Raw genomic sequence first — 24,602 nt, 5'->3', positions numbered from 1 at the left:
TCTGCAGTTCTACCTATTATGTAAATAGTGACTGATTAAACAAAACAAAAAAAAAAAAAAAAAAAAAAAGAAGAGAGAGAGAAGGGAATGTATTTATACATTTATTTATACATTTTACACAAAGAGGAGACCAAATGTGAAACTAAGGCAAAACTGACACCAAACATCGAGAAAAACAATGGACATGAACTACGAAACTAATTAATCAACAATCGATAAAAAAAGTTAAGAAACTATCAGGATCATTATAAGGGTTATTTGGGTTATTTTACCTACTCAAACACCACATTTATTTATGCCTGTTTACAACACAGAAAGTGACATTTACGTACAGTAGCAGTTTATGTTCCATTCTCTTCAAAGTAGCTTAAACACACTGTCTGGTGCTCGTTTTTTCCCTCCTGTAAAGCCATGCTGAAGCCTGAGCTCAGAAGTGCTCTATCAGCAGTTCCACTTCTAGCTGAAGCCATTCGCAAAACTCCTGATTCCACACATTTTCTCCACTCTACCCTCCACAATTTTAGCACAAAGCCACGACCTTGCTTGTCACAAGACACTGAGGACGTAAGTCTCTTCTCCCCAAAGCACCAGGAGTGTTGAGAGAAAGTAAATCCCCCTTCTCAGCACTAATCCCTATGTTTTAGATGCCTGCATAGGCTTTTCTTATACCTAAACCCATCCTCAACTTTAAATTTTTATTTCTTCTTCAACTGCTTCCTCCCATCTTGTAAAAGCTCTATAAAAAAAGCTCATAATTTAAGATACCATTAAGAAAATTTCACAGCAGCAGACATCACCGAAACCATGGATCCAAGGAGCCTAGCTCCAAGCAATAGCATAAATTCCCCCAATTCTGTTTGTTCTCCCCTCTCCTCCTTGCTGAACAGCTGCCCCTTCTCAGAACTGCTAACAGCTGGTGGGAGTTGTTTAGACAAAATTTTGAATCAGTCTTCTTAGCTCACAGCACTGCCAGTTAATTTTTCTCGAACAACTAAAGGGAAAGATAAAACCCTAATTATATTAAAAAATTAGAAAAAGATATAAAGTGGAGCCACAAGCCAAGATAAGACAGGAACTTCAAAGACTCCGAAAAGAATACTCATTGTAATTTTTTAATTTCTTATGTTGTACTTACTCTTATAATTAACACTACTTAAATTAAGCTCTTATTATTTAGGCAAATCTTTAATTTTACCTAGCTGACACAGAAACTCAATCACAGAACATAGATTCATTCATCACACATTCAAATACCTACAAAAACATGTTAACATTCATTTTATATGCAGCTGATTCAACAGCTACTGTAGCTTAGAATACTATGTATTTTATCAACTGGTAATGTAAATTTCTGCCTTTTAGATTTAAAGTCAGTCAAGCGATTTAATAATAGCCAAGTTAGTATGAGAGAAGGTTCTGGTTTAATTTGGGAGGGGCTTTGGAGCTCTTCTTATTTGAAGGAATATATGTTAATATAATATATACTAGGTAAATATTACTACGTATACACACAAACAGATTTATGAAAGTATGTATGTAGTGTATAGCTGTATAGAGCATTAGTTTACAACTGTAAAGAAATGGTACTTGTTGACGTTTTTGTATCTTTGCAGCCTTGCAGTTGTGCCCAGGACACAAGCCATTCGCAGCTCCATGGAGAGCTTCAGTGCTGAAACAGCACAGTAGCATTAAAATATCCACAGTAATGGAAGCTATATTTCAAATTGTCCTTCCAAGATGAGTGGTAAATGCAGAGAAAGCTAAGTTACCAGCAATTTTTAATGTTACTTTAATCAACTGCTTCAAGAATTGGCAAAGGTAAGCCTTATTTATTTAACACAGGTTGTAAGAAAGATCTACATCAAAACAATACTGAAATTCTTGCAATTCTTATAAAGAGTTTCAAAAGTCATCAGTGTTGCCATGCAATTCTAGCAAAGTTATCTTAATTAGTATTATGCCCCCAAACAAACAGAAATTTGTAGTACCAAACTTGTATTATTTTAGGGTTTCTTTTATGGAATGACACCTTTCTGCAAAATTATTTTATACTGCATTGTGGTGCTGCAGCATTAAGTTTTTTGAATATGCAATTCCATTTTTCTTAATTACTATGCAATGAAAATGAGCTTAATTCTGATGTTTTTGCAAGAATCTTTTTAAACATTAACTATTGGACTATAAAGAAATAAACAAAGAGAAACAAAAAAAAATTTCTAGCGATTCTTTTATGCCAAACTGCAGCTAGAAACAACTTTGAATTTTGATCCTGCAAACTTTTTTACCTGTACTCAGTTTGAGACCACTTAGTAGTCCTTTCAGTATCAGTGGGATTTTATGAATACATAGATAAGCACTGCCAGGAATGGGACTTTAATCTGGTGCATCTTAAATCCTACAGAATGGACATGAAATGATCAGATTAAAAAAAAAAAAAAAAAAAAAAAAAAAAAAAAAAAAGATTATGTTCTTATTCCTAATCCTATTTTTTAACTTTTTTATTTAGTTGAGAGAATCATAGGGCACTTCTGCAAATCGAAATACTATGTAGCTATACCTGAAATAACTCTAAACAAAATGAGAAGCAGCATACATAAGCAATGAGATGCATCACAAAACTGCTTTCAGTATCTTCAGCAGTTTAATCAGAGCCAGCTTGGATGCACCAACACAGCACTGGATAGTGTAGAAGTATTTAATAAGAATAGGTCTTAGAGTTTCTAACACTATGTAGTGACATTACAAGCCTACCTAGGAAAACCTCTTCCTTGGGAAATCCTTTCTAGGAGTTTGGTTTTAGCACAAGGCACTGGGATATTTGCACTACTGCAAGATCACTGTTAAAAAAAAAAATCAATTCAGAAATACCCCCTCACCCCATCCCACAAATACTTTAAAAAAGCCTTATACTTATGCAGTCTGATGCAAACATGGTGGTTAAAAGTCCTACATGTATAAGATCTAATGGCTAAACAAATATGCAGACCACTACAGTGATGTGTGTACTCAGTTCCACCCCATCTTCAACAGCAGCAACCAGAGGTGGCAAGTGCCCCGCACTTGTCTTTTGACATTTGACAAATGTCTTTTGACATTTATGATACTATCCAGCAGAAGCAGGTTCTGGACAATATACATCTTTTGCAAACACTATTGAACAGCCAAAATTTAACGATAATAAATTTCAGCCAGAGTAGGAGATTCTAAGCTACAAAACTCCATACATTTTGGTTGTTTACTGAAAAGGTGGTAAATGTTCCAATTGGGTTTGGGCTAGCAGGCAAGGGTACTAAAATTAATGAATGTTAGACTAATTTTGGAATATCGATCAGGAAATTTCGGCCTTTTTTTTTTTTTTTTTTTTTTTTTAAAAGGTGTTGGCTTTAACTTTAGAATATAAATACAAACACATTAAGGGAAAAACTAACAGAATTAAAATATATCTGATTTAAGACAGATTTATGATATATCTGATTCTTAAGAAAGGACAGATGACAGTATGCCTATAACAGGAAAAGAATTCCATCGCTAATAATAAATCATATATGAGAGTTGCAGAAAGACTGAAACATTGGTGGATAAACATTCTAGTGTGTCTGCCACGGCAAGAAAAGGAAAAGGTATCATGCACATGACATACACATAAACCCTGACAATGCACCTGATATCATAGCTGAAGCATACTGGGCTACAGTTTTCCACCAGGTAATGACACTAATGCAGTCATAGCCTTTCTATCTTGCTTTATTTCTTAAATATTGAATAAATTGAAGTATGCATTTAAGGCAAAGTAATTTTCAGAAACAATTAAATGTTTGCAATACAATAAGAACTCTTTTAATCGAATAAATGTTAAAATAGATTGTTTTCAAAGGGTTGGTGTACTGAAGCTTTAACTAAAGAGGAAAACATCTGCACTTAGATTATCTGGAACAATCACATATTTTCTCAGCTAATTACTAAAGAGGATAGTTATTAGGTATCATTATCATCTTTCATTTCAACAGGGGAAAAAATACCTGTACTAATACAAACCTGCCTACAAACATCTGTAAGTGTGGACTCATCTTATAAAATAAACAAGATAATTACCCTTGAAGAATAAAGACAGCAGAAATCAACGTTCCCATAAAACAGATGACAGTTTGGAGTAGCTAAAATTACCCCCTTTAAGAGATATAAAATGAGTCCAGTCATTTTCATGCTACTTAGGAAACTGAATGACAGCTCAGAAGATGTTTTCACTAACATGGAATTTCAGGTGTTATTTTCTTACAGCAGTGCAGTTGTTTCCTTTTACTCATATAAATATTTTAAACAAATTAAAAAATTCCATGGGTGAATTAAACTGCTTACCTTTGAGCCTCGCTCATTAAAAATAATTTCAACATCTAAGATTTTACCAAATTGCTGCAAAGAAATAGAAAAGTTACATGAAAATAAGATAACTTCAACACTTCAATCATATACAGTAGAAATGTTTGTTTCAGAAAATGGTGCACCACATAAAAAGTTAAAGAATATAAAACCAAAAATAGTCAAGCACCAAAAAAGTCACACAGAAGAGGAGCAAGATCAATATTACAACTAAATCGCATGTATCATTACACTTGTCGCTATCATTCCACATATGCATTTATGAACTTTAAGTTCAGTGACACCACCTGACAAAAAAGAAATCATCATTAGACTGTGATCACAGTGAAGTGAAAGTTCCAATTTTTTATTTTTTTTTTTTATTTTGTCTTTGGACACAGTAGGTTACTTCTTTGTGATCCATTCAGTCCAGCTGCCATCACCATTTTTTTTTTTTAATATGTAATACGCTACTGATTTACTTTGCTTGGAGTGTAATAAACATCACTACCAAGACAGGATTAATGGCTGCGTTAACATTGCTGCCCTCTGGGCATCCTTCGCTCTGAAGAATCTTTGTTTCAGAAGACCTTTTGCAGCTGCTTTCCAGGACAGGTAAAAGTTTGGTTACTTCTGCTTTACAGGAATGAGATTAAACCAACTGGGAGTTTTGTTGCTGGCTTCAAGGAGTGAGGATTTCTCTCCACCCTTGCTGCAAAGGGATAACCATTCCTCCCTAAGCAATTCTTGTCTTACTAGAGTATAACTTGGAAAACTGGAATGGATACTTACTTGTTGGGGATTTTTCCCTGCTCAGAATTGCACTTCCATGATAATATTAGTAGTATCTGTCACTACTGTTGACCTTAAAATAGCACTCACAATCATCTAGGCATTGTTCACACACACAAAACTTGACCACAGTTGCTATCCCAAAGAAAAAGGCTCTATTGGACTTCTCTTAGTAAGAGAATAAATGTTTGCCTTGGGCAGCATTTAGTTAGAATGCTTTCTGATACGACACATTTTGTGATGTGACACTCTACCGTATCAGTGGGTCGTTTCTGTCATTTCATATGTCATTAATGTACGGTATGGATCAGTGTTAACACCGGTAAGTGACACAATATATTAAAAAAAAAGGCAGAAATTAGAAGCAGGCAAATGAAGAGTAATCTGACAAGAGTCCAAGAAACTGCGGAAATGAGCCTATACTCCAGTCTTTTAAGATATAATAAACAATTTCAGGCTAGAAGGACAGTATTCCTTCTCTAGCTTTCAACTTGTTTATGAAAAATCAACCATCATTTGTTATCCCTTGGCTTATTTTATGTTCTTGCATTCACCATCTAATTAACATTTTAACTGCAACTTTAGCCTATAAGCAGACAATGACTTAATATTTAAACAATCCTCTGTTGTATGCATGTCCATGTAAAAAGATCACCTGTTAGGTGTATAATATGGTCATGATGCAGCATTACCATATTTCGTATGAGGTACTTCAGCTCACACTTGCAGAAACTTCATTTTTCTATCAATTCAGAAGCTAAAAGTTTACTGTTACTGCGTCATTCTAAAGCTGGAAAACTCTAGCCATTCTCAGTGTTAGTCTTTTGACACCTAAGACTTAGAAATATCGAAAAGAAATGTTTTCATTCACTTACAAATTACTACAATACCTCAAAAAACCCACCCCAATCCTTTCATTTAAAGTACTTTCAAATAAAATCCATCTATTTTAAGTGGTTTGTTTAATTTAAATAAATTTACATATTTTTCTCTAGAGGGTTAATTATTACGCCTTCTACTATTTTGCTGATGAGCTACAAGGTGCTTTTAGGGGAGGTTACTTGTAGCGAGCCAGATACAGCAAAACAGTCACTCTCACTTCCCGGTACTATACCAGGATTCTTTTTCCAGTGACTGTTTCCTTCACTTCATAGAAATAAATACTGAAAACCACAATGTCTTAACTCACATACAAAGACATTAGAAGAACTTAAAAATCTGAACTGAACACGAAAGACGGAGAAAAGGATAGTGCCATGAAGTACTTGATGCTGCACTCTATAACAAACTGTAATGCAGAGGAGAATTAAGTTTTAGTGAGTCAGAAATAAGAAAGCAAGAGTAACAAAAATACTCAAGAGTACTAACTTGGAAAAGGAAAAGCTGGGTTCTAATAGCTGATGAAGTATGATTTCTAGATTTTTAGTGACATTTCAAAATAACCCAAGAGTTTTTGGAGCAGGGAGAAGAAACCCTGTCTAACCTCTCACAGTTATGAGCCTATGGCACCTATGAGATGTGTGAAACACAGCCGATGCACTTGAAGGTAGCTAACGGCCTAGGTAAAAGCAAAAATGGAGAGACTTATAGAAAAATACTGGCAAAAACTTTAGAAGCTTACAGACCTACAATACCTGTGAGGATGGGTCAGGATTCCTACTCCTGGGCTTCCTGCTTAAGTTCAGCCCACGTCTTACTTCTGTAGATTTGGGTCCCTTGCTCCTGAGGTCAGTCATTGACTTTTTTACATCATGCTTTCCAAAATCCATAAATACAGCCATATAAAACCAGATTTGTATAGCACGACTATATATGTATTCAATATTTTAAGCCAACGCAGATAGCTTTTTTTGAATGTAATACAAAACAACACAATACATAGAACACACCCATGTGTATCACATACAGTAGAATCAGTAGTATTTCTTTTCCCAATTGTGGCTAGCAAATCAGGTGTTTGGTTATGAATAAATGAAAAGGGAGTCTTTAATGAAAAAGGTTAAACAGCCTAAATCAGAGATACTGCTCTCAAGGCTGACTATAATATAAAATACCTATTGCAATGCAAATATAAAAAAGCATAAATAAAGTATGAGTACTTACACCAAACATTTGTCTAAGATCTGGATCCCGGAATCTGAATGGTATATTTGAGACGTGAAGCCGTTTTGGCTGTGATTTGTTTTCTGTGTTTTCAGAAGATTGTGTCTGTTGCTGGCCATCGGTCTGTGCTGCATCATCTGTCTGCTAAAAGGGTAAAGCAAAATAAAGCACATTGTAAGTATTTCTGCCATTTTTATCATAAAGTTGTGGGCTTAAATTCTCAAAAAAAGACGACTAAGAAGGAATTAAATCTGCTCAAAGGTAGTGACAAATACCAGAATTTGAAATATATGAAAATCAAATCAATTTCTGTATCTGTCTCAACAGTATACAGTTTCAGTGATATTTTTAATATGTATTTGGAATAAACTGGAGAATAGGAAGGAGATGATTATTTGTTGATTTTCTTAGCTTCTTTTAAAAAATGAAGAAATATGTCTCCCTATATTATAAGACTGTTGAAACCCCTTTAACCTCATCAGTGTTTGCCAACAGAAGAAACTGAATCTCCATGTCCACGTAGCAGCCTACTTGCAGAAGCAAGCTGTACACTTTCAAGATTAGTACTTTCATTCAGAGGCCATTGGGACTTCTGCACAGGAGGTAGGTAACACATCACATCCTAGTTGCTATTTCATAAGCAGTGCTGATGGGCACCAGAGGGTCATTTTGTTCAGATAAATGGTCACTATTATGGAAAAGACCTTGAGTTTTGATGGGGAACAGAAATATAATCAGTGGTGAAGGTTGCCTGACATAAAAGTGAGACCCAGAAACAAAGTTTTACAGATTTTCTTTCTCACCAAAATAAGATCATATCATGGTACTTCTTACAGGGATACTGTTCCCTAGTTTTAAAATGCTATTTGATAATGGAAGGACATGGCTGTGTATTACAATTTAACAAACAATTATAAATACCTAGAGAGATTAGGAAAAAACCATAATGTCCTTCATCCAAAAAGTAAAATGAACCAATGCTAGTCTATCAGTATATTATAGAAATTTCTCATCTGTGTTCTGTAATTATATCATACAGTGCCTAACTAATCACTGCAGGTACAGCACAAATTCACTAGAAAAAGATTTTGCATAGGTACGTAAAAATAACATAGTTATTTTCTTTTGCACTGGTAGAGGGGATTTGGAAGAAAAGAAGAGGAAAGAAAATAGTTGAATGAAACTACAAGGACCATCTTACAACTGTTACTCTATTTTCTCTGTCCTTCCTCTTCCTTATGACCATATTCATCTTCCAAGTATTCATTTTTCTCTCGTGTCCTAATGTTACAGTTCAGTTAGTCTTTCTGACTTTTTAATTTAAAAAAAATAAATGAAGAAATCTCCCGTTTCCTACTAGTATCAAATTTCTTTTAAGAGACAGCAGTTGAAGCAAAATAAAAACAGTTAAATAAAATAAACCTTACCACACAGTTTTAGTACCAATAAGCCTGTCAAGGAGGAAGCAAAACAACTCATACAGAATACATCATTTACATCAGCAATAACTACACATAAATTTAATTCTAGCAAGTTAAATTCAACATCATCTTCCCCAGTAAATGCAAATGTTCTCAAATCCAAAGTACAAATATCTACAATTTCCTGTATTGCCTATACTTCTGTGCTAAGAACATTTTACAAATAAAGGTCCTTATCATTTCTGCAGAAGCATCAGTTCGTCAGCAGTGCCTACATTTCACGGGGTGCGACGATACTCATACACAAATACAAACTTTTGTGTGCACTAAAGAAGGACTTTCAAGTGATCCAAGCAAGGAACTGGGAACAGCTCAAGTGTAAACCTAAAACTGAGTCCGTGTCACCACATCTCTTCATCTGCTACTCCCTGAACTCACAGGCAGGGTCCCACAAATTAAACAGTTCTTCTTTACAAATTTCTAGTGACTTAAATACTAAACATGGTATATAGCTGTTCAGAGACAAAACCATATTCCATGCCATTGTGGCATAACCCCAGCCAGCAACTAAGCACCACACAGCCACTCACACACTTCCCACCCACCCACTCAGTAGGATGGGGGAAGGAATTGGGAAAAAAAAAGTAAAACTCATGGGTTGAGATAAGAACAGTTTAATAGAATGACAAAGAAACTAATAATGATAACGATAACAACAATAAAAAAAGAATTGGAATATATAGAACAAGTGATGCACAATGCAATCGCTCACCACTCTCTGACCGATGGCAGTTAGTTCCCAAGCAGTGACCCCCAAGGCCAACTACCCCAGTTTATGTACCGGGCATGACGTCCCATGGTATGGAATACTGCTTTGGCCAGTTTGGGTCAGCTGCCCTGGCAGTGTCCCCTCCCAACCCCTTGTGCCCCTCCAGCCGTCTTGCTAGCTGGGCATGAGAAGCTGAAAAATCCTTGACTTAGTAGAAACACAATGTAGCAACAACTGAAAACATCAGTGTGTTATCAACATTCTTCTCATAGGGAACCCAAAACATAACACTATACCAGCTACTAGGAAGATAATTAACTCTATCCCAGCCGAAACCAGGACAGTATCTCTTCCTATCTAAAACCAACTCAAAAGTTTAAAATTTAGATTTTGGGCAACTGTTCCATCCATAGGCACCACAGAGATTACTTTATACCTTCAGGCCTTAAAAAGAGAGAAATATGAAAGCAATTTGGTATATGAGAGCAGGTGGGGGACAAGGGACTGGAAACTTGAAATACAACACTCCAGAAGAATTTAAGGTCAATTAGATTAATCTGAAGAGAATTAAAGAATTCTGAAGGTGCTGTTTAGTTTCAGGAACAAAGGCTGCCCCAGGAAGAAATTATATAAACTATGTACTGTATAAATGCAAATTGGAGAAGGTAATTCTGTTCATTGTATTAATATAAATGATGAGAAACAAGAAGTAGGGTTGAACAGTGCACTATTAGCATGCCAAAACATTAGGAGCAACTTCCATAGCAGGAAGCTGAACAGATATATTGCCATCAAAAAGCCCGTGAGGTTTCTGAATATGATGCTAAATTGAAGGAGCTATAAATTATGGGTGAAGTGGGTAAATCCACATAGTGTTATTTTCTGGGTATTTCTTTTTGATTTTACCACCTTGGTTCACAGAAGCCTGAAATTTACAGTTTCAGCAACGCATGTCTCAGAGTTTGGGCAGTGAGGACTAAAACCCAGAAACTTCAGAAAGTCACTGGCATCAAAGATTCATACCTGTAAACATCCTTAAAGTCGTCTGTGGCAGAATTAATAGAGCTAGACCATTTACAATGTATTAAAAGGCTTGACAACATAACAGTCCCTTTACAAAGTGTATTATCATCCCAAAACCTATGGATGTGCCTAGGAGATCTGGAGAAGGATAACTGCAAATTGAAATTGGAATGTGAAGCTTATAGAAAAATTTCTAAGTAACACCAAGGAGGTAAAATACACATAGGACAAAGGACAGGCTGGATTTTGCAAAATCCCAGAAAGGAACATTTCAAAGCCCTGTGGACTCAAAGAGCTAGAATGCAATTTAACTTAAACATATATAATATATTTCAAGAGAATATTTTCATTGCCTGAGGATCTAAAGACCAGTGGTTGATATTTCTTCAAAAATTAATTGAAGTTAGCATAGGACAGTAGCCTTGCTACGCCCCTGCAGTCCTATATGCAATCAGTACAAGTCCTGATCTGTTATGGGTTTGGTCTCTTTCAATACCCTCTACTGACTCAATCAAGTAAATTAGTATGCTTTATGCAAAACAAATAAATAAATAACCCCCCTAAGCCTTATCATTAAACAGAAATTACATAAAAGGGAGCATAGTCTGTGTATTTTTTCACACATGATATAATTTTTTGAGTACAAAGCTGTATCAGAGTTACCTTCACTTATCAAAAAGTCATTATTTTAATTTTGTGAAGAGATCATATCCTGGTTTCAGCTGGGATAGAGTTAACCGTCTTCCTAGTAGCTGGTAGGGTGCTGTGTTTTGAGTTCGGTATGCGAAGAATGTTGATAACACTGATGTTTGCAGTTGGTGCTCAGTAGTGTTTAGACTAAAGTCAAGGATTTTTCAGCTCTTCATCCCCAGCCAGCGAGAAAGCTGGAGGGGCACAAGAAGTTGGCACAGGACACAGCCAGGGCAGCTGACCCAAACTGGCCAACGGTGTATTCCATACCATGGGACGTCCCATCTAGTATAGAAACTGGGAAGTGGGGGCAGGTAATCGCCGCTCGGGGACTGGCGGGGTGTCAGTCGGCGGGTGGTGAGCAATTGCCCTGCGCATCATTTGTACATTCCAATCCTTTTATTATTGCTGTTGTCATTTTATTAGTGTTATCATTATCATTATTAGTATCTTCTTCTCTGTTCTATTAAACCGTTCTCATCTCAACCCAGGAGTTTTACTTCTTTTTTACCCGATTTTCTCCCCCATCCCACTGGATGGGGGGGAGTGAGTGAGCAGCTGCATGGTGCTTAGTTGCTGGCTGGGGTTAAACCACGACAGATCACAATTCATAAACCAACTATTCAACACATTTTACCACTGGAACTATCTGGTATCTGGTGGTCCTTGCTTTTCCTTGTGTGTACTGGGTTTTTTTCCTATAGAAGATGGCAATGTAAATTCATATACAACTTGTAAATCATTATAATCTTGTTTATGGAACTGCTCTCTAACCAGTGATTTTTCATGCTGTATTTGTGCAGTTTGTTGTTGCCATGTAAACACCTTGCATTTGATGTTTTTGAATAGCATCTTATTTTTCCAGACAAAACCTACAATTTACCAAGATTATTTTGAATTCTAATCCTGTCCTGCAATGTACTTGCAGTCCTTCCCAGCTTGACATTGTTGCAAATTTAGTAAGTGTACACTTGATTCCATCATTTCAGATCATTAATGAAAAATACAGAAAAACAGAGTCACCACAAATCCCTACAGAACTGCTTTTAATAAATCTTCTCATTTTGATAACAAGCTACTTCTTAAACACAGTTTCTAGTTTTCCATCCAGCCTATTGTAGTTGCATGTTTACCATATTTCCCAGCTTGCTTAAAAGCATGTCTTGTTGAAAGTGTCAAAGCCTTATGAAAAGCAAAATACAACATTCAAGGCTCTTCCTTTGTCTACAAGGCCACCGTAGAAGTAAAAGACTGTATCTTTTTGACAAATCTGTGCTGATGGCTATTCTTCTTGTACGTTCAGGTGTCAAAAAAGCCATGTGCATTTACTTGTTCCAGTATTTTCCCAGGACTGAAACTCTGATAATAGCACATCCCTTTAGCCTATATAATCAACACTTCTCTCTCCCTCCTCTAAAAACCAGCATTAGGTCTACTCTACTCCTGATCTCCAGTACGTCTGCTCATTCTCTACAAGGTAAAAGAGACAGACACTAATGGCTCCAAAATATTATCAGTTTAATCTTTCAATACCTTGGAATGGAACTAATTAGAAACGGTTAACTGAAAAAAAAAAAACAACCCACCACACCTAACTCACCTGAATATTCTTTAATTGGTTTCTTCCCTGACAACTTTTTCTGACAGTTGGGAAATTATCGTAATCATCACCTGGCTGAGGCTGACCTCTACAGTGAAGATTCATGCAGAGGAGAAAGGTTCTCTTACCCTTCCTCCCAAGATTGCAATTCATATTCATTCTCAGAGATTATCTCTAGCCTGGCATTAACATCGGGTTCTCCATTGTGGCTCAAATCTCGTCCAGAAGAACCTCTCTTCTGGTTGCCTTTTGTACATTCAGCTGCAGAACTTGTCACCAGAACATTCCAATAGCAATCTCAACTGGCAGGCCGGCTACAGGAAGCACCAAATCACCTCAAATCCCTATTATTCATGAGTTTAGTACTGTACCTCCAGTTGCCTACTAAAGATCTCATCCACTGAATCTTACCAGCTGGAGGTCTATAATAATTTTCAGAACAAAGAGGTCCTTTTTCATAAAGTCATAGAATTTTCTCCTCTAATAGCTATCCAGAGACCTTTAAGGGTCTCTCTCCTTCTGCAGCTGTGACCTTGGATAAGGTAACCCCTTAAATTACAAGGGAACAATTCCTTTCTTGTCTCTCTTCCTAATCAAAATTCACAACTTCATTTTCAACAGCATATTAGTTTTTGCAGGTATGAATTTTCAATAGAATTTTGATGGGGTTTATGGCACTTCATGCCTTTCTATTGTGACGTAATTGGTTGCAACGGCATCATGTGAGTACAATGTGATCCAGTGTAGTCACAACCTACCACCGCGGGTGTGGACATGGTACAATGTGTATTACAGGGCACCAGTAAATACCCCAAAAGAGACTGCTTCCATTAACAGAGCCTGAGGTATGGAATTTCTATGAGACTGCAAACTTCCTAAACTTCTCTAGAAGCCTATATCATGCTTCATAACTGTTAAAACTATTTAAAAAAAATAAAAAAAATCCAGTGTGTGACAACTCAAATAATTTTAAAAGAAGCTGTTTTTCTAAACAGGCAAACCAAGAAGTAAAGCTACAAATGCACTGGGAGCTGAAAGCACTTGGTAATACAGACCCTTAGTGCTATAGAAATCAACGGTAACTGTAGGTTCTTAGCACCCTTGAAAATTACTACAGATTGGCTTTTTTCCTATGCATGTCAGTCAGCACTGTATCAGGTTAGTTTGTAGCTCTGAGGTTTAAGGTGTCATTTGTCATCTTCACTGAAAGGTCATTTCCACCAATTTGCTGCGTGACTTTTCTTCTGGTTCCACTGAGAACTTATTTCTAATTTAAAAACCCTAATAAACAGTTACATATTTTAGCAGATTATTGATGAGTACTGCCTGGAGGGATCCACAGGATGAGAACTTTGGCATCCTATTGACTATAAAATGACAGACGCTGCTACAAAATCTTATTTATGTAAAAAACATTTGCTATGGATATTTATTAACACACAATTGCACACAATCGCAAGTTTCCAGCACCATTTTATGTCATAAATGTTAAAATAAGTTGCTGAAACTTGAATCCTTTAACGACAGTTGGTTGCATTTGCAGGCACTTCATACAGAATTGAGATGCTCAATTTTCCACAATAATTTCTAACTCAATCGATATATATGAGCTAAACAAGTTTAATCCTGGTGAAATTTAATTTAGGTATGGACAACATTCAGAGAAAATCATGTGAGGCATGCCCACATCTCTAGTCAGAAATATGTCTTCATATGTCAATTTTAATCTATCATTTCAGAGAATAAATATTCCTCTCTATCTTAAGGCCCTGTGTCGTCCTATCATTATTCTTTGATAGTTCTCTTTACAGTTCACTTTTTTCTTGACCTTTGTCCAATCTTATTCAATACATACATATCTCCAGTTTAATAAAAATTATGTTTTGCATTGGTATTCTTTCATAAATATTGAAGAGAAACTATTTAAGACAAAAGGTGAGGCTATATATCTATCCACTCAGAGAAACAAACATCGTGAAACCGACTTCTTGAGCTAACCAATATAAATGAAATAGATATCTTCATAATATTGCTTAAGTATAGAATTGCATTAATATTTATCACTAAAATTATCAAATCAGCTACCAGAAGTGTGTGGAGGAGTAAATGATAATAACAAAGATTTAAGAAAATTAGTACTAAAATCAGATGCCCTTGTATACAATGTTTCATTACAATATCTGAAGTAATTCTCTGCCAGTTCAAAATATACTCAGGAAAAAATGACACAGAAAAAAAAACCTTTGCTAGTCTGCATTCAGAAAACACTGTTACCGAAGCTAATGCAAGTTAGATCTGATATAAAACTTTTCTCTGAGTTTCAGTTGTGTTCAATATTTATACATATTTTACAGGAATGTTTTTTTTTTTACTGATTTGTTCTTCTCTCTCTCAGTATAGCACTGCCTAGCGCTGTCATACCCCTTGCCATTTCTGGTCAGATCACATAGACTGCTTACTGGTTCCTATTCCACCACATATTTGCAATTATAAAATATTAAAGAATCTTAATACATGGTAGTCTTAAAACTTATAATGAAAGTTATAAATACAGAATACAGAAATAGAAGACCAAATTCGCACATACGCAGAAATAAATTGAGATGAACTCCCTTTACTTCAGTGAGCTACTGAAGGCGTAGGTGTTCAAATAAATTAAAATTGAAACCAGTCTTCTAGGTAAACAAAACCCCATCAAAGAGGGGAGTTCAGAAAATGTTTTTTTAATTTCATATAAGGTACTTTCAGCATAAATATATTTTATGCTTTTTAACCAATTCCATCATCAGGACAGTTAAAATAAACTCTATTGTTTTTTAAAGAAATTCTTTATCTTTACCAAAATACTAATTTTCTGTTTCCTTAACTAAGTTCTAGAAATAGAAATCGTCCATTCAAGTTCTTAAAAGACTTCACACTGAAGTCAAGTTCTTAAAATCAATTAAAACCACAATATATTTATTCTGGCCAGACTATTTTTTCCACAACTGTCACTATTACTTTTTCCACAACTGTCACTATTACCAGTTCTTCCATTTTCACTGAGAGGAGGTTAAATGCAATGAAAATGAGGAGTGCCAGTTATGCTGCAAGTTTTCAGTGGCTGAAAAAAGTTCCGCCTAACAACTGGCAAGAGGCATGCATGATTCTTAATAGAATTTGTTCTGTAGTGATCATGCAAGTGCAGGTGGTGGCCCACGCTGTACTCCTGAAGCACCTGTCAAGAGTATACCTAGTCCTTCAAGAGCTGCTGCTCCTTCGGGGGCAAGTGAAGCATGAAGGGTCTTGGATCATTCCATCTCACAACCAAAGAACACACGATCCAGTGTGTTGCCTCAGAATCAACCTGCACTATGAATTTCTGATAGCAGAAGGAACTACTCTAATTTACCAAAGAGTAGTAATTTAACTGAAAAGAGCGATATTCTAAAACATTTCAGTGAATAAATTTTTTGGTTTCACTTTCTAGCTTTTTCCCAAGAATTTTAAAAATATGTAGAAGTGAAGGAAACTACTAAGCAAGATGTTTTTCTGGATAAAATAGATTTTAAAATTTCCTATTTTGAGAAAATATTATCTCTCCCTGCCCTTTTTTAAGACCTTACTAATCCAAATTTGCAATATATTTCACCCATAAATACGTTCGGGGGGGGGGGGGGGGGGGGCAGAATTATGTTTTAAAACCTTCATCCAGCTCTAATACCAACGCATTTCCCAGGTTACTTCTGACTGGACACAAGAGTGTCATCTCCCATCCTTAGAACTTGTGGCAAAGGCACCACATGCAATAAAACAGAATGTTCAGTGATCCTGAAATCAGAGAGGGCCTTGTGTACATCCTTTGGGCAGAAAAAAACCAAAACCAAACCATTCTCCTTCCCAGCAAATACAAATTTTCTATATCCCTTTCCGTCTATTACTGAAGACAGTCGGTCCTATAATGTTTCTTACACTGGACTTGCGAGTATTACACTTTCCCTCTGTTCTTTTTCATTGACTAATCTCTTTCATTTTCTACAAAACAATGGTGGTGTAGACAAAATCTTTCACCCTCAAACCCCGTTTTAAATGTAATGAAATGCTGTCACAGAATAGCTGTTTGCACGCCACTACAAAAAGAATGCTGTCCTCTATCTCAGCTTTTAAAGAGTAAATGGAACATAAACAGTAGGAATGCCTCAAATTGAACTAAACCTATTATCTCTTCCTAGACAAACTGAAAATATATTGTATTAGAGTAACCTGAAAAAGCTTTACCAAGTCTTGATCATGCTTCTATAATCTGTAAACAAATACAAATCGGTTGCATATTTTTTAAACCCACACCAAGTCTAGAGGAAGAACAGCCTAATTCTAGTAGGAATAAGCTGTAAATTCCTTACAGGAAGAAAAGAAAGGGAAGACAATCAATAGATTATTTTTTAAAATACACTCAATGGCAATCTCTGGTGCTACGCTGAATTTCTCTTGTCTATGTACCCGTGTAAGGGTAAAGCTTTTTAGAATTTTAAATTTAAAAAAGCTCATTAAGTTTAAAAAAATATGCTCAAAACAGCACCTGTTTTTTCCTGCTGCACCAATCAAGTTATTTCTCTGAGAGAAAGAACTTGTGAATGTCTTCTAGGCATTATTTGATTAAGTTGACAATATTATGTGAGCAATGGTTGAGTACCCACTGTGCTGTACTTTTGACCAAATTGATTTGTGTAATGAACACTTGCTCTGTCTCTTCTCTAGCCTGAATAGGGCTCTTGATTTAACCAGTGGTGCTGGAAGCCAAGTGAATTTACAGCCCCCACAGTCATCCTCTCTCAATCTGGAGAGAATAGCAGCAGCAGTACATGAGCAAGCATAATTCAATACATTGTGCTATAAGCGCAGAAAATAATATCAGAGAGCTCTGCAATATACCTGTTTGATTTGATTTGTAAACCTGATAAAAAAGCAATCGAGAAAAGTTCAGCAGAAAAATATATATATGCGTCCTGAGCAAAAATATAACCATACTGAATGTGTACAAAGAACTGAAAAAATCATGCATAGTAAATCAACTTCATACTTTCCTTAGATAATATTGCACATTTTCCATTTAAAAAGGATCTAGATTCTGAAAAGTTACCTTTCCATTAAAAAGTGAGCAAAGAGAATAATTTAAAACTGAGTTTGGGACTTTGAAAATACTGTTTCCCAAATATATTACCAACAGTGTAGTGACAAATGCAATAGGCTTGTATCTTTCCTGTTTTCTTAAGCATATTGACTGATTAATTAATCATACTGCTTTTGATAAATTTATATTCTGAAAAGTCCCAGCTCTGCAATGTGCTTCCCAGAAGCATAAAAACATAGAGAAAAAGGAGATATCTACACAGATATATCTGTTTGTACTTGAATGTTTATACAAAGGTAGACACATGAAAAAAATTCTATCACTGTGCTTTTCTACAACTGTGATAAACATTACCAGAAGTATCAGGGACTTTTTTTGTCAACTGCATCTCTGTTATCCTTTTCTCATGAGTAAAGATCAAGAGTAAATTCCCATTGCTTTCAGGATATTACAAGGTGAGGTTATTTTTTCAAATTAGTTCTAAAGACAAAAATATTCTAAGTATCTCGCACTACAAGGCACGCAGCTCATGCCACATCAATTTATCCCTGTAAGAATCCATTTCTGAAGACAATGTGCACTGTTCTTTGTTCTGATCTAGTGCAAAGTGAACATGGATGTGGGACTTGCCATTATGTACAAAGAAATGTAATAGTATAATCATGACTGCATTTGATAACGTTGCTAAATTTCCAGTCTAACTGCAAATATTTCGTACTCTAGGAATGCTTGGTTTCAAAGACAGTAAGACTTAAACCCTGCAGGACAAACCCCGACCCTCTTGTTTTCAGTGCTAAAATTCCCTTTTATTTCAGCTGGGTCAGAACTTCACCCCAAGATTATACCTACTTGACAAAATATTTTCACCATTCCCATTAATTTCACTCAATTTCCCAGATTAGAAAAGGTATAATGTTCCTGTTTTCATGTCCTTTACAAAAACATTTTACTAGCCAAAGCATCAAATGAAAACAAACCAAAGCAATCACTTTGTCACCATACCCTATGACAGCTCTGAAAAGAAACACGCAGAGTGGCCAAGTCCCTGTTCTGCAAGGCCATCTTGTCCCATCTCTGAAGTACTAAACTACCACACTGGCTACCGTCCAGTCTAGCAGTGCGTAAGAGCAGTCCTCCCTCCCATTTAACTACTGGCAAAACTATGCTAGATGTTCAATTGTGATGATGATGATGATGATGATGATGATTAATAATAATAATAAATACATCTTCTAAAGTTGAGACAAAATGTGAGACACGAACACTTAGCTTGCAAGCTGTATGGTGTTTTGATGGCCCAAGTGACGAAGCTGAACAGACCAGCAAGCCCGATTATTTTGTACAGGCAGAATAGATTTATTCATAACATTGTGCTTCACAAGAAAGCAACTGCTTCATGTAGAATGGCATCTAGAAACAAAAGCAAAAAAAAAAAGCGGCTGTTCTTCTGTATGAGCTCATTCAAAATTCTAACCACCTAATGAAAGTATTTGCCTTAAATAAGTTTCATATCAGACAAGGAAGTTCACCTTTCTTTTCTCCCAGACATAGGGGACCAGAATAGCCCCTACACAAGTACAGTTCCACACCTCTCGTCCGACATTCAATATATCTACATGTGGTCTGAGCAGCGACGGAGTCTGACAACAAAGCTTTATTGAGGCAGTAAGAAAGATGATCAATGATGCGCCTGTATGGCAACTCACCCGATCACCAACAGCAAACGCTGGATCATAAGCGATGCCATGGCTCCGGTGGGCTGCCAGAGACACTTGGTGTCCAGGTCATCTGGCAGCAATAGCCAGTCAGGTAAATGCCTTTTGAATGCGGGCAAGAGTCGCACCACCCCGTGACTCCAGCAGCAGAAGCGTGATTTGGGAGAATCGCACTTTACCTGAATAAAGCGGGTGCCACCCTGCCTACACAGCTGATGGGCGTCAGAGGCAAGGTGCTGGCAGTCTGTCTACACTGCCGATATTGATCAAGGGGCAGGGTGTCAGGAGGCAGGGTGTCAACACACCTTTTTTACATGAGAAGAGAGAACCACCCCCCTCTGGAATCTTTTATTAGAGGTCCTTGATCAGTCGGATGAATAGAATTTACTCCCAGGAAGACAGTGTAAGGTGGTTGACTCTGACTGGGACTTTTGTTTTAGATATACTGCAACACACAAGCATACCCTGGTAGAATCCCTTAATCCAATTTACAGACAAATGAAAAAGAACCTGAATAATTTTGTGCTTTGCTTTGGCAGTTTCTATGGTTCCTGTTATTGAACATGCTTTGGGGCTTCAGCATAGTAGGTATTGTTCCAGGTTGAAGACTTTAAAGCAGTACTGATTATTTCTTTCATTTCTAGATGGATGCATTCTGGATGCTGATACCACAGGCTACAAGAAAGTAGTGCTATCATTGTGATAGCTTATGCATAGAAAGCTAGAAGCCTAAATAAGAGATCATTAATTTTGAGGACAGATAGGAGCAATAAGATAGGTTTCTTAAGCTTCTGGTACTGCAGGGCAACCAAAGAGTTATTAATTACTTGGCTACATTAATTATTTCCCCAATCTATCTTCCTTAACAATATGGAATATAGACCTTACATAGTGCTTTAGGTCAGCATTGCTGGCTCATCATTTTTCTTCTAAATAGTCAGCAGGATATCAGGGAATAGCATATCAATCATGTTTGGAGTGGAATCACCAGAAACCATAAACATTTTGGAATTCGAATCTGTTGTCTCAAAACATAGGCAAAATTCGCTGGTATAAAGAGCAGATATGATTTTAAAAAGAAAATTCATAATCGGTTTTAATAGAGTTTCGAGTAACTAAGCAGTTGCCAAGTTCAGTTAAGGACATCAAATTGGCATCAGCATATCAATAACTTGAAATGGGAGAAGAAATTATAGTAGGTTGCCTTAATGCATTATTTATTGTTTGCATCGATTCAATAACTATTTCTGACTGCCTACTGATCCCATCCATGAATATCACAACAACAATTAACAAAACTGTTCGCTAATCAGCTGCACCCTGGCTCCATTAGCCAAGAAGAAAATGCGTACATTCTATGCACATTTTTAGAAGTTCATTCTGCATCTACAAAAACTGAATTATTGTGATATTTTCACAAGATAATTTAAAAACAAATTTCTTGGGGTTATCCTTAAAAAAAAATAAGTAAGCCAACACACTAGGAAACATTTTACTGGTCAAAGGACAAAAGCATTAATTTAATCCAAATGAAGCATCTTAAGCAGTGATACATAGACACAAAGAAATATTCAGTTAATTTCGTTACTCCCCTTTCATCTGTTAGTCAGAAGACTTTTATTTTTGATGTAATTCTTTTTGCTCTTTAAAAGGACTTCAACAGCAGGAATGAAGTGTTTAAAAATAACATCGTTTCAACACTTGAAAGACTCACGTAAAATCCAGACAGGCAACAAATGAAAACGTATCAAAAAAATACCATGAAAATAAATACAGAAATCTTGATTAGAGTTGATTAAAGGGTTTTTATCATCTGAATGGGAGCTCTAGCTTCACATGCACAAGCTTGTTTGATAAATCCATCAAAGTGTTACAAGAACAGAAAGCTATCAGTATCCTCAGCACTAAAAAATGACTTGCTCATGTCATTTTTCCCCACAAATTACTCAACACATTTACAACCTAAATTCGCCTCTGTTATTTCTCTCACGATGGAGCTTGTTTCCTCTTACGTGCCTAAAAGTAAACATAACGCTAAGAGTGTGGCTTCATGATCAGCTAACGCTTCAACACTACCCCTCACACAAATTCCTGCCTTTCATGCCACCTTGGGACTCAGGTTCTGCCTTGTGTTTACTCCAGCACTTTTATAGATGAGTGTTGATTCAGACCCATTTATTCAACTGGAAGCTTACACTTCAGAAAATGAGTATGAGCTGATCCAATTCACAACTGAAGAAAGGGACATAAATACGTAGATGATGTTGGGCAAGGGATAGCTGGAGGACAGGCAGCACATTCCTTTCTACGGCAGCACAGCTTTAGGTCACCTTAAGCCAGTTTGGAAACTGGCACTTAATCCAACCACAGAGAAGGACTTCAGGGATTAGAGTTATACAGATAAATGACATAAAACAGGAGTTGAAATGCTTCCTCTGAGAGTATTAATGGGGAATGGATATGTTATCTTCTAAATATCCAAAAATACAGATCTGCTACCTAAAAATGCGTACCAGTAAGTAATAAAGTTTAAGTGAAGAGGGGTAAAATAGATGAAGAAATATAGAAATGTTTTGTAAAGCTTACAGGTAAATATGCCTAATAGTTCTGACAGTTCTAAACCACCTTCTTCTAAGTTACACATTGAAAGGCAATCACATACTGGCAATAAATCAGGACATGATGCTCTTGAGACCAAGACTTCCTGACTGATGGAAAACTTGTGGCAATGACTTGGTTACTGGAAATCCACTCATTCTCCCTATAGAAGTTCTCCTATCCAACTCAGTTATTCCCTTAATATATGAAGAAATTATTCACCAAACAACATAATACACAGGAAGGTGACTATACTTTTACCCGTAGTCATTCATTCATGCACAAGTATCACAACAGAATAGGATTTTTTTCTTAAATGTTCAAATTAGCTTAAAAATTCTTGCAAGTATTCTCACTCATACGTCAACATTATAAAAGGCTGCAAAGCTGCATAAAGCTTACTAAATTTTTGTTCTGGCAACAGGCTCTATCTGGACAAAAGTATCTTTTAAAGTCTGTGACTACCTTGTACAATGCTGTGACATTAGCGATATTTGTCCAAATGAAAAATCATTTATGAAGTACTATGCTATGCAGCTTCAAAGGACATTACTTTCTTTAAAAGAAAGGGAAGAAGTGTCTTTAGGTGGAACATTTGCAGGTTTGGCCAGGAAGAGCTGTTTAGAAAGCAATGTTTACCCTCAGCTGGAATCAATGCACTCTAGTTTCTGGAATTCCCCCCCTGAACTAGACTTATGTCATGCATGTAAAGTCCCTTTTTGTTAGGGTTGTGTTGACACAACCAACTGCTGAGTGAACTTGTGAGAGCAGAGTTTCATGCTGAGAGAGAATGGTTGATTGCTACAGTGCAAGCCCATGAAAAGAAAGAAAATGTGACAACATGATAAAAGGTTTTTCATTGTTTGACCCCTCACCTATTCCTGAATTCCTGCTGTGACTTTCCATTTGCTCACTTGCATGTCTTAGCCCAAGGAGTCAATTCTTGAACCCTCTGAAACACAGAAGAATTTGAGGGTTCTCCATATCACAAAAAGACACTTTCTAAATCACATTGCTCTTTTTATACTGAAGTATACACCAACTTAACAAACAGCAGTTTAGCTCCTACGCGCAAAAGTAATTTTTCAAACTTAGTTTACAGTCATTCCGTGAAAAAGTAGCTGGGTTTATTTTTCTTGTTGGTTCTCATATCTTAGCATGTTGCAATGAAATGCAAGCAGCATTTCAAAGGAGATATCGTGTTTTGAATGGAAAAGCATGTTTGTGCCTGCCGTTCTCTGATGCTATTCTTTCTATAGAACACTAGATGCACTATCACTGTCAATGGAATCCGCCCAAAGTTTTCTGCTAGCCCAAAGTCAGAGGAATCCACGTCATGGAGCATTATGCTTTACATAAACCAGAAGCAGACTTTTTCATTCTTCTCCTCATGCTTATCCAACACCTTCATTAATGTGGGAGATGACTTAAAGTTTTAGAAAATATCCCTTCTTCCTTCCCTTCTTTCACTTAAAAAAAATAAAAATAAAAAAGATAAGCTAAGAAGTACTGGATGGCTCAATGAATACGTAAAGGGTTTAAATCACCAATTCAGATGTAGCTGTGAATGCTAATCTTATGGTGAATTCTGCTTGATCATATGAATGCTGCTTTTTACAGAGCTTCACCAATGCAGCTTTTACTGCAGAACTGGGCAACAATTTTGATTACTGATACTCAAGTTCAAGGAAACATCTATTGACAAAGTAGAAACAGAACTTAGATCCCCCTGAAATCAAGTTTGCCTTTCCTGGAAAGAGGGGAAAGGAAACATTCTCTAATTACAACCCTTCAATCAGAAGAGTTGGCACTGAGTGTTGAAAGCTATTTTTTATCTTCCCCTATTTCTCACAATGAGCTTGCCAACAGACCTCTTCCCTTGTTCATCCTCAGGCATGGCAACCAGAAATCCCTCAGTCAAGATATACCTATTTTCATCTAACATCTGTACAGAGAAGCCTTTAGCCATAGTAGTCTCAAACAGTTTTGTTCTCCGTAGTTCACTTCAGGAATCAGCACAGGACGTGACAGCCGTCCTCCCTCAGCCATTTTGACTGAGTTTCATCTTCTCTTGAATTCTCAGAAATGGGACTAAGTCTAGTAATGTCGTCTGGAGATGAAACAAAGCTGGGTGGAGTGACTGATACACCAGAGGGTTGTGCTGCTACAGGCTATAGAAATAGGCCAAGAGGAACCTCAAGAAGTTCAACAAAGGGAAATGCAAAGTCCTGCACGGGGGGAGGAACAACCCCATGCGCAGGGGAGTGACTGGCTGAAAAGCAGCTCTGCAGAAAAAGGCATGGGAGTCCTGGAAGGCAAATGGACTATGAGTCAGCAACAGGTGAGAGACTGGAGTATCTGACAAGCAAGGGGAGAATGAGACAGCTGGGACTGTTTAGACTGGAAAGGAGAAGACTTGGGGGTG

At 36.6% G+C, this 24,602-nt stretch overlaps 1 protein-coding gene across 26 annotated transcripts in view; it reads right to left on the bottom strand.

Moving 5' to 3' along the window:
• Positions 1-24,602, bottom strand: part of RBFOX1 (RNA binding fox-1 homolog 1) — a 1,352,985-nt gene that overhangs the window by 97,438 nt on the left and 1,230,945 nt on the right. For all 26 annotated transcript variants that reach the window (XM_049791518.1, XM_049791517.1, XM_049791521.1 and 23 more), the window contains 2 exons: positions 7,252-7,395; positions 4,357-4,410 (listed from right to left, as the gene is read on the bottom strand). In XM_049791518.1, the coding sequence (XP_049647475.1) occupies positions 4,357-4,410; positions 7,252-7,395 (198 nt within the window). The remainder of the gene's footprint in view (positions 1-4,356; positions 4,411-7,251; positions 7,396-24,602) is intronic.

The sequence above is a fragment of the Accipiter gentilis genome, chromosome 33, assembly GCF_929443795.1.
Source record: "Accipiter gentilis chromosome 33, bAccGen1.1, whole genome shotgun sequence".
Taxonomy (NCBI): domain Eukaryota; kingdom Metazoa; phylum Chordata; class Aves; order Accipitriformes; family Accipitridae; genus Astur; species Astur gentilis.
The sequence above is the reverse complement of the archived record's forward strand: the minus strand, read 5'-3'. Positions and strand labels throughout refer to the sequence as shown.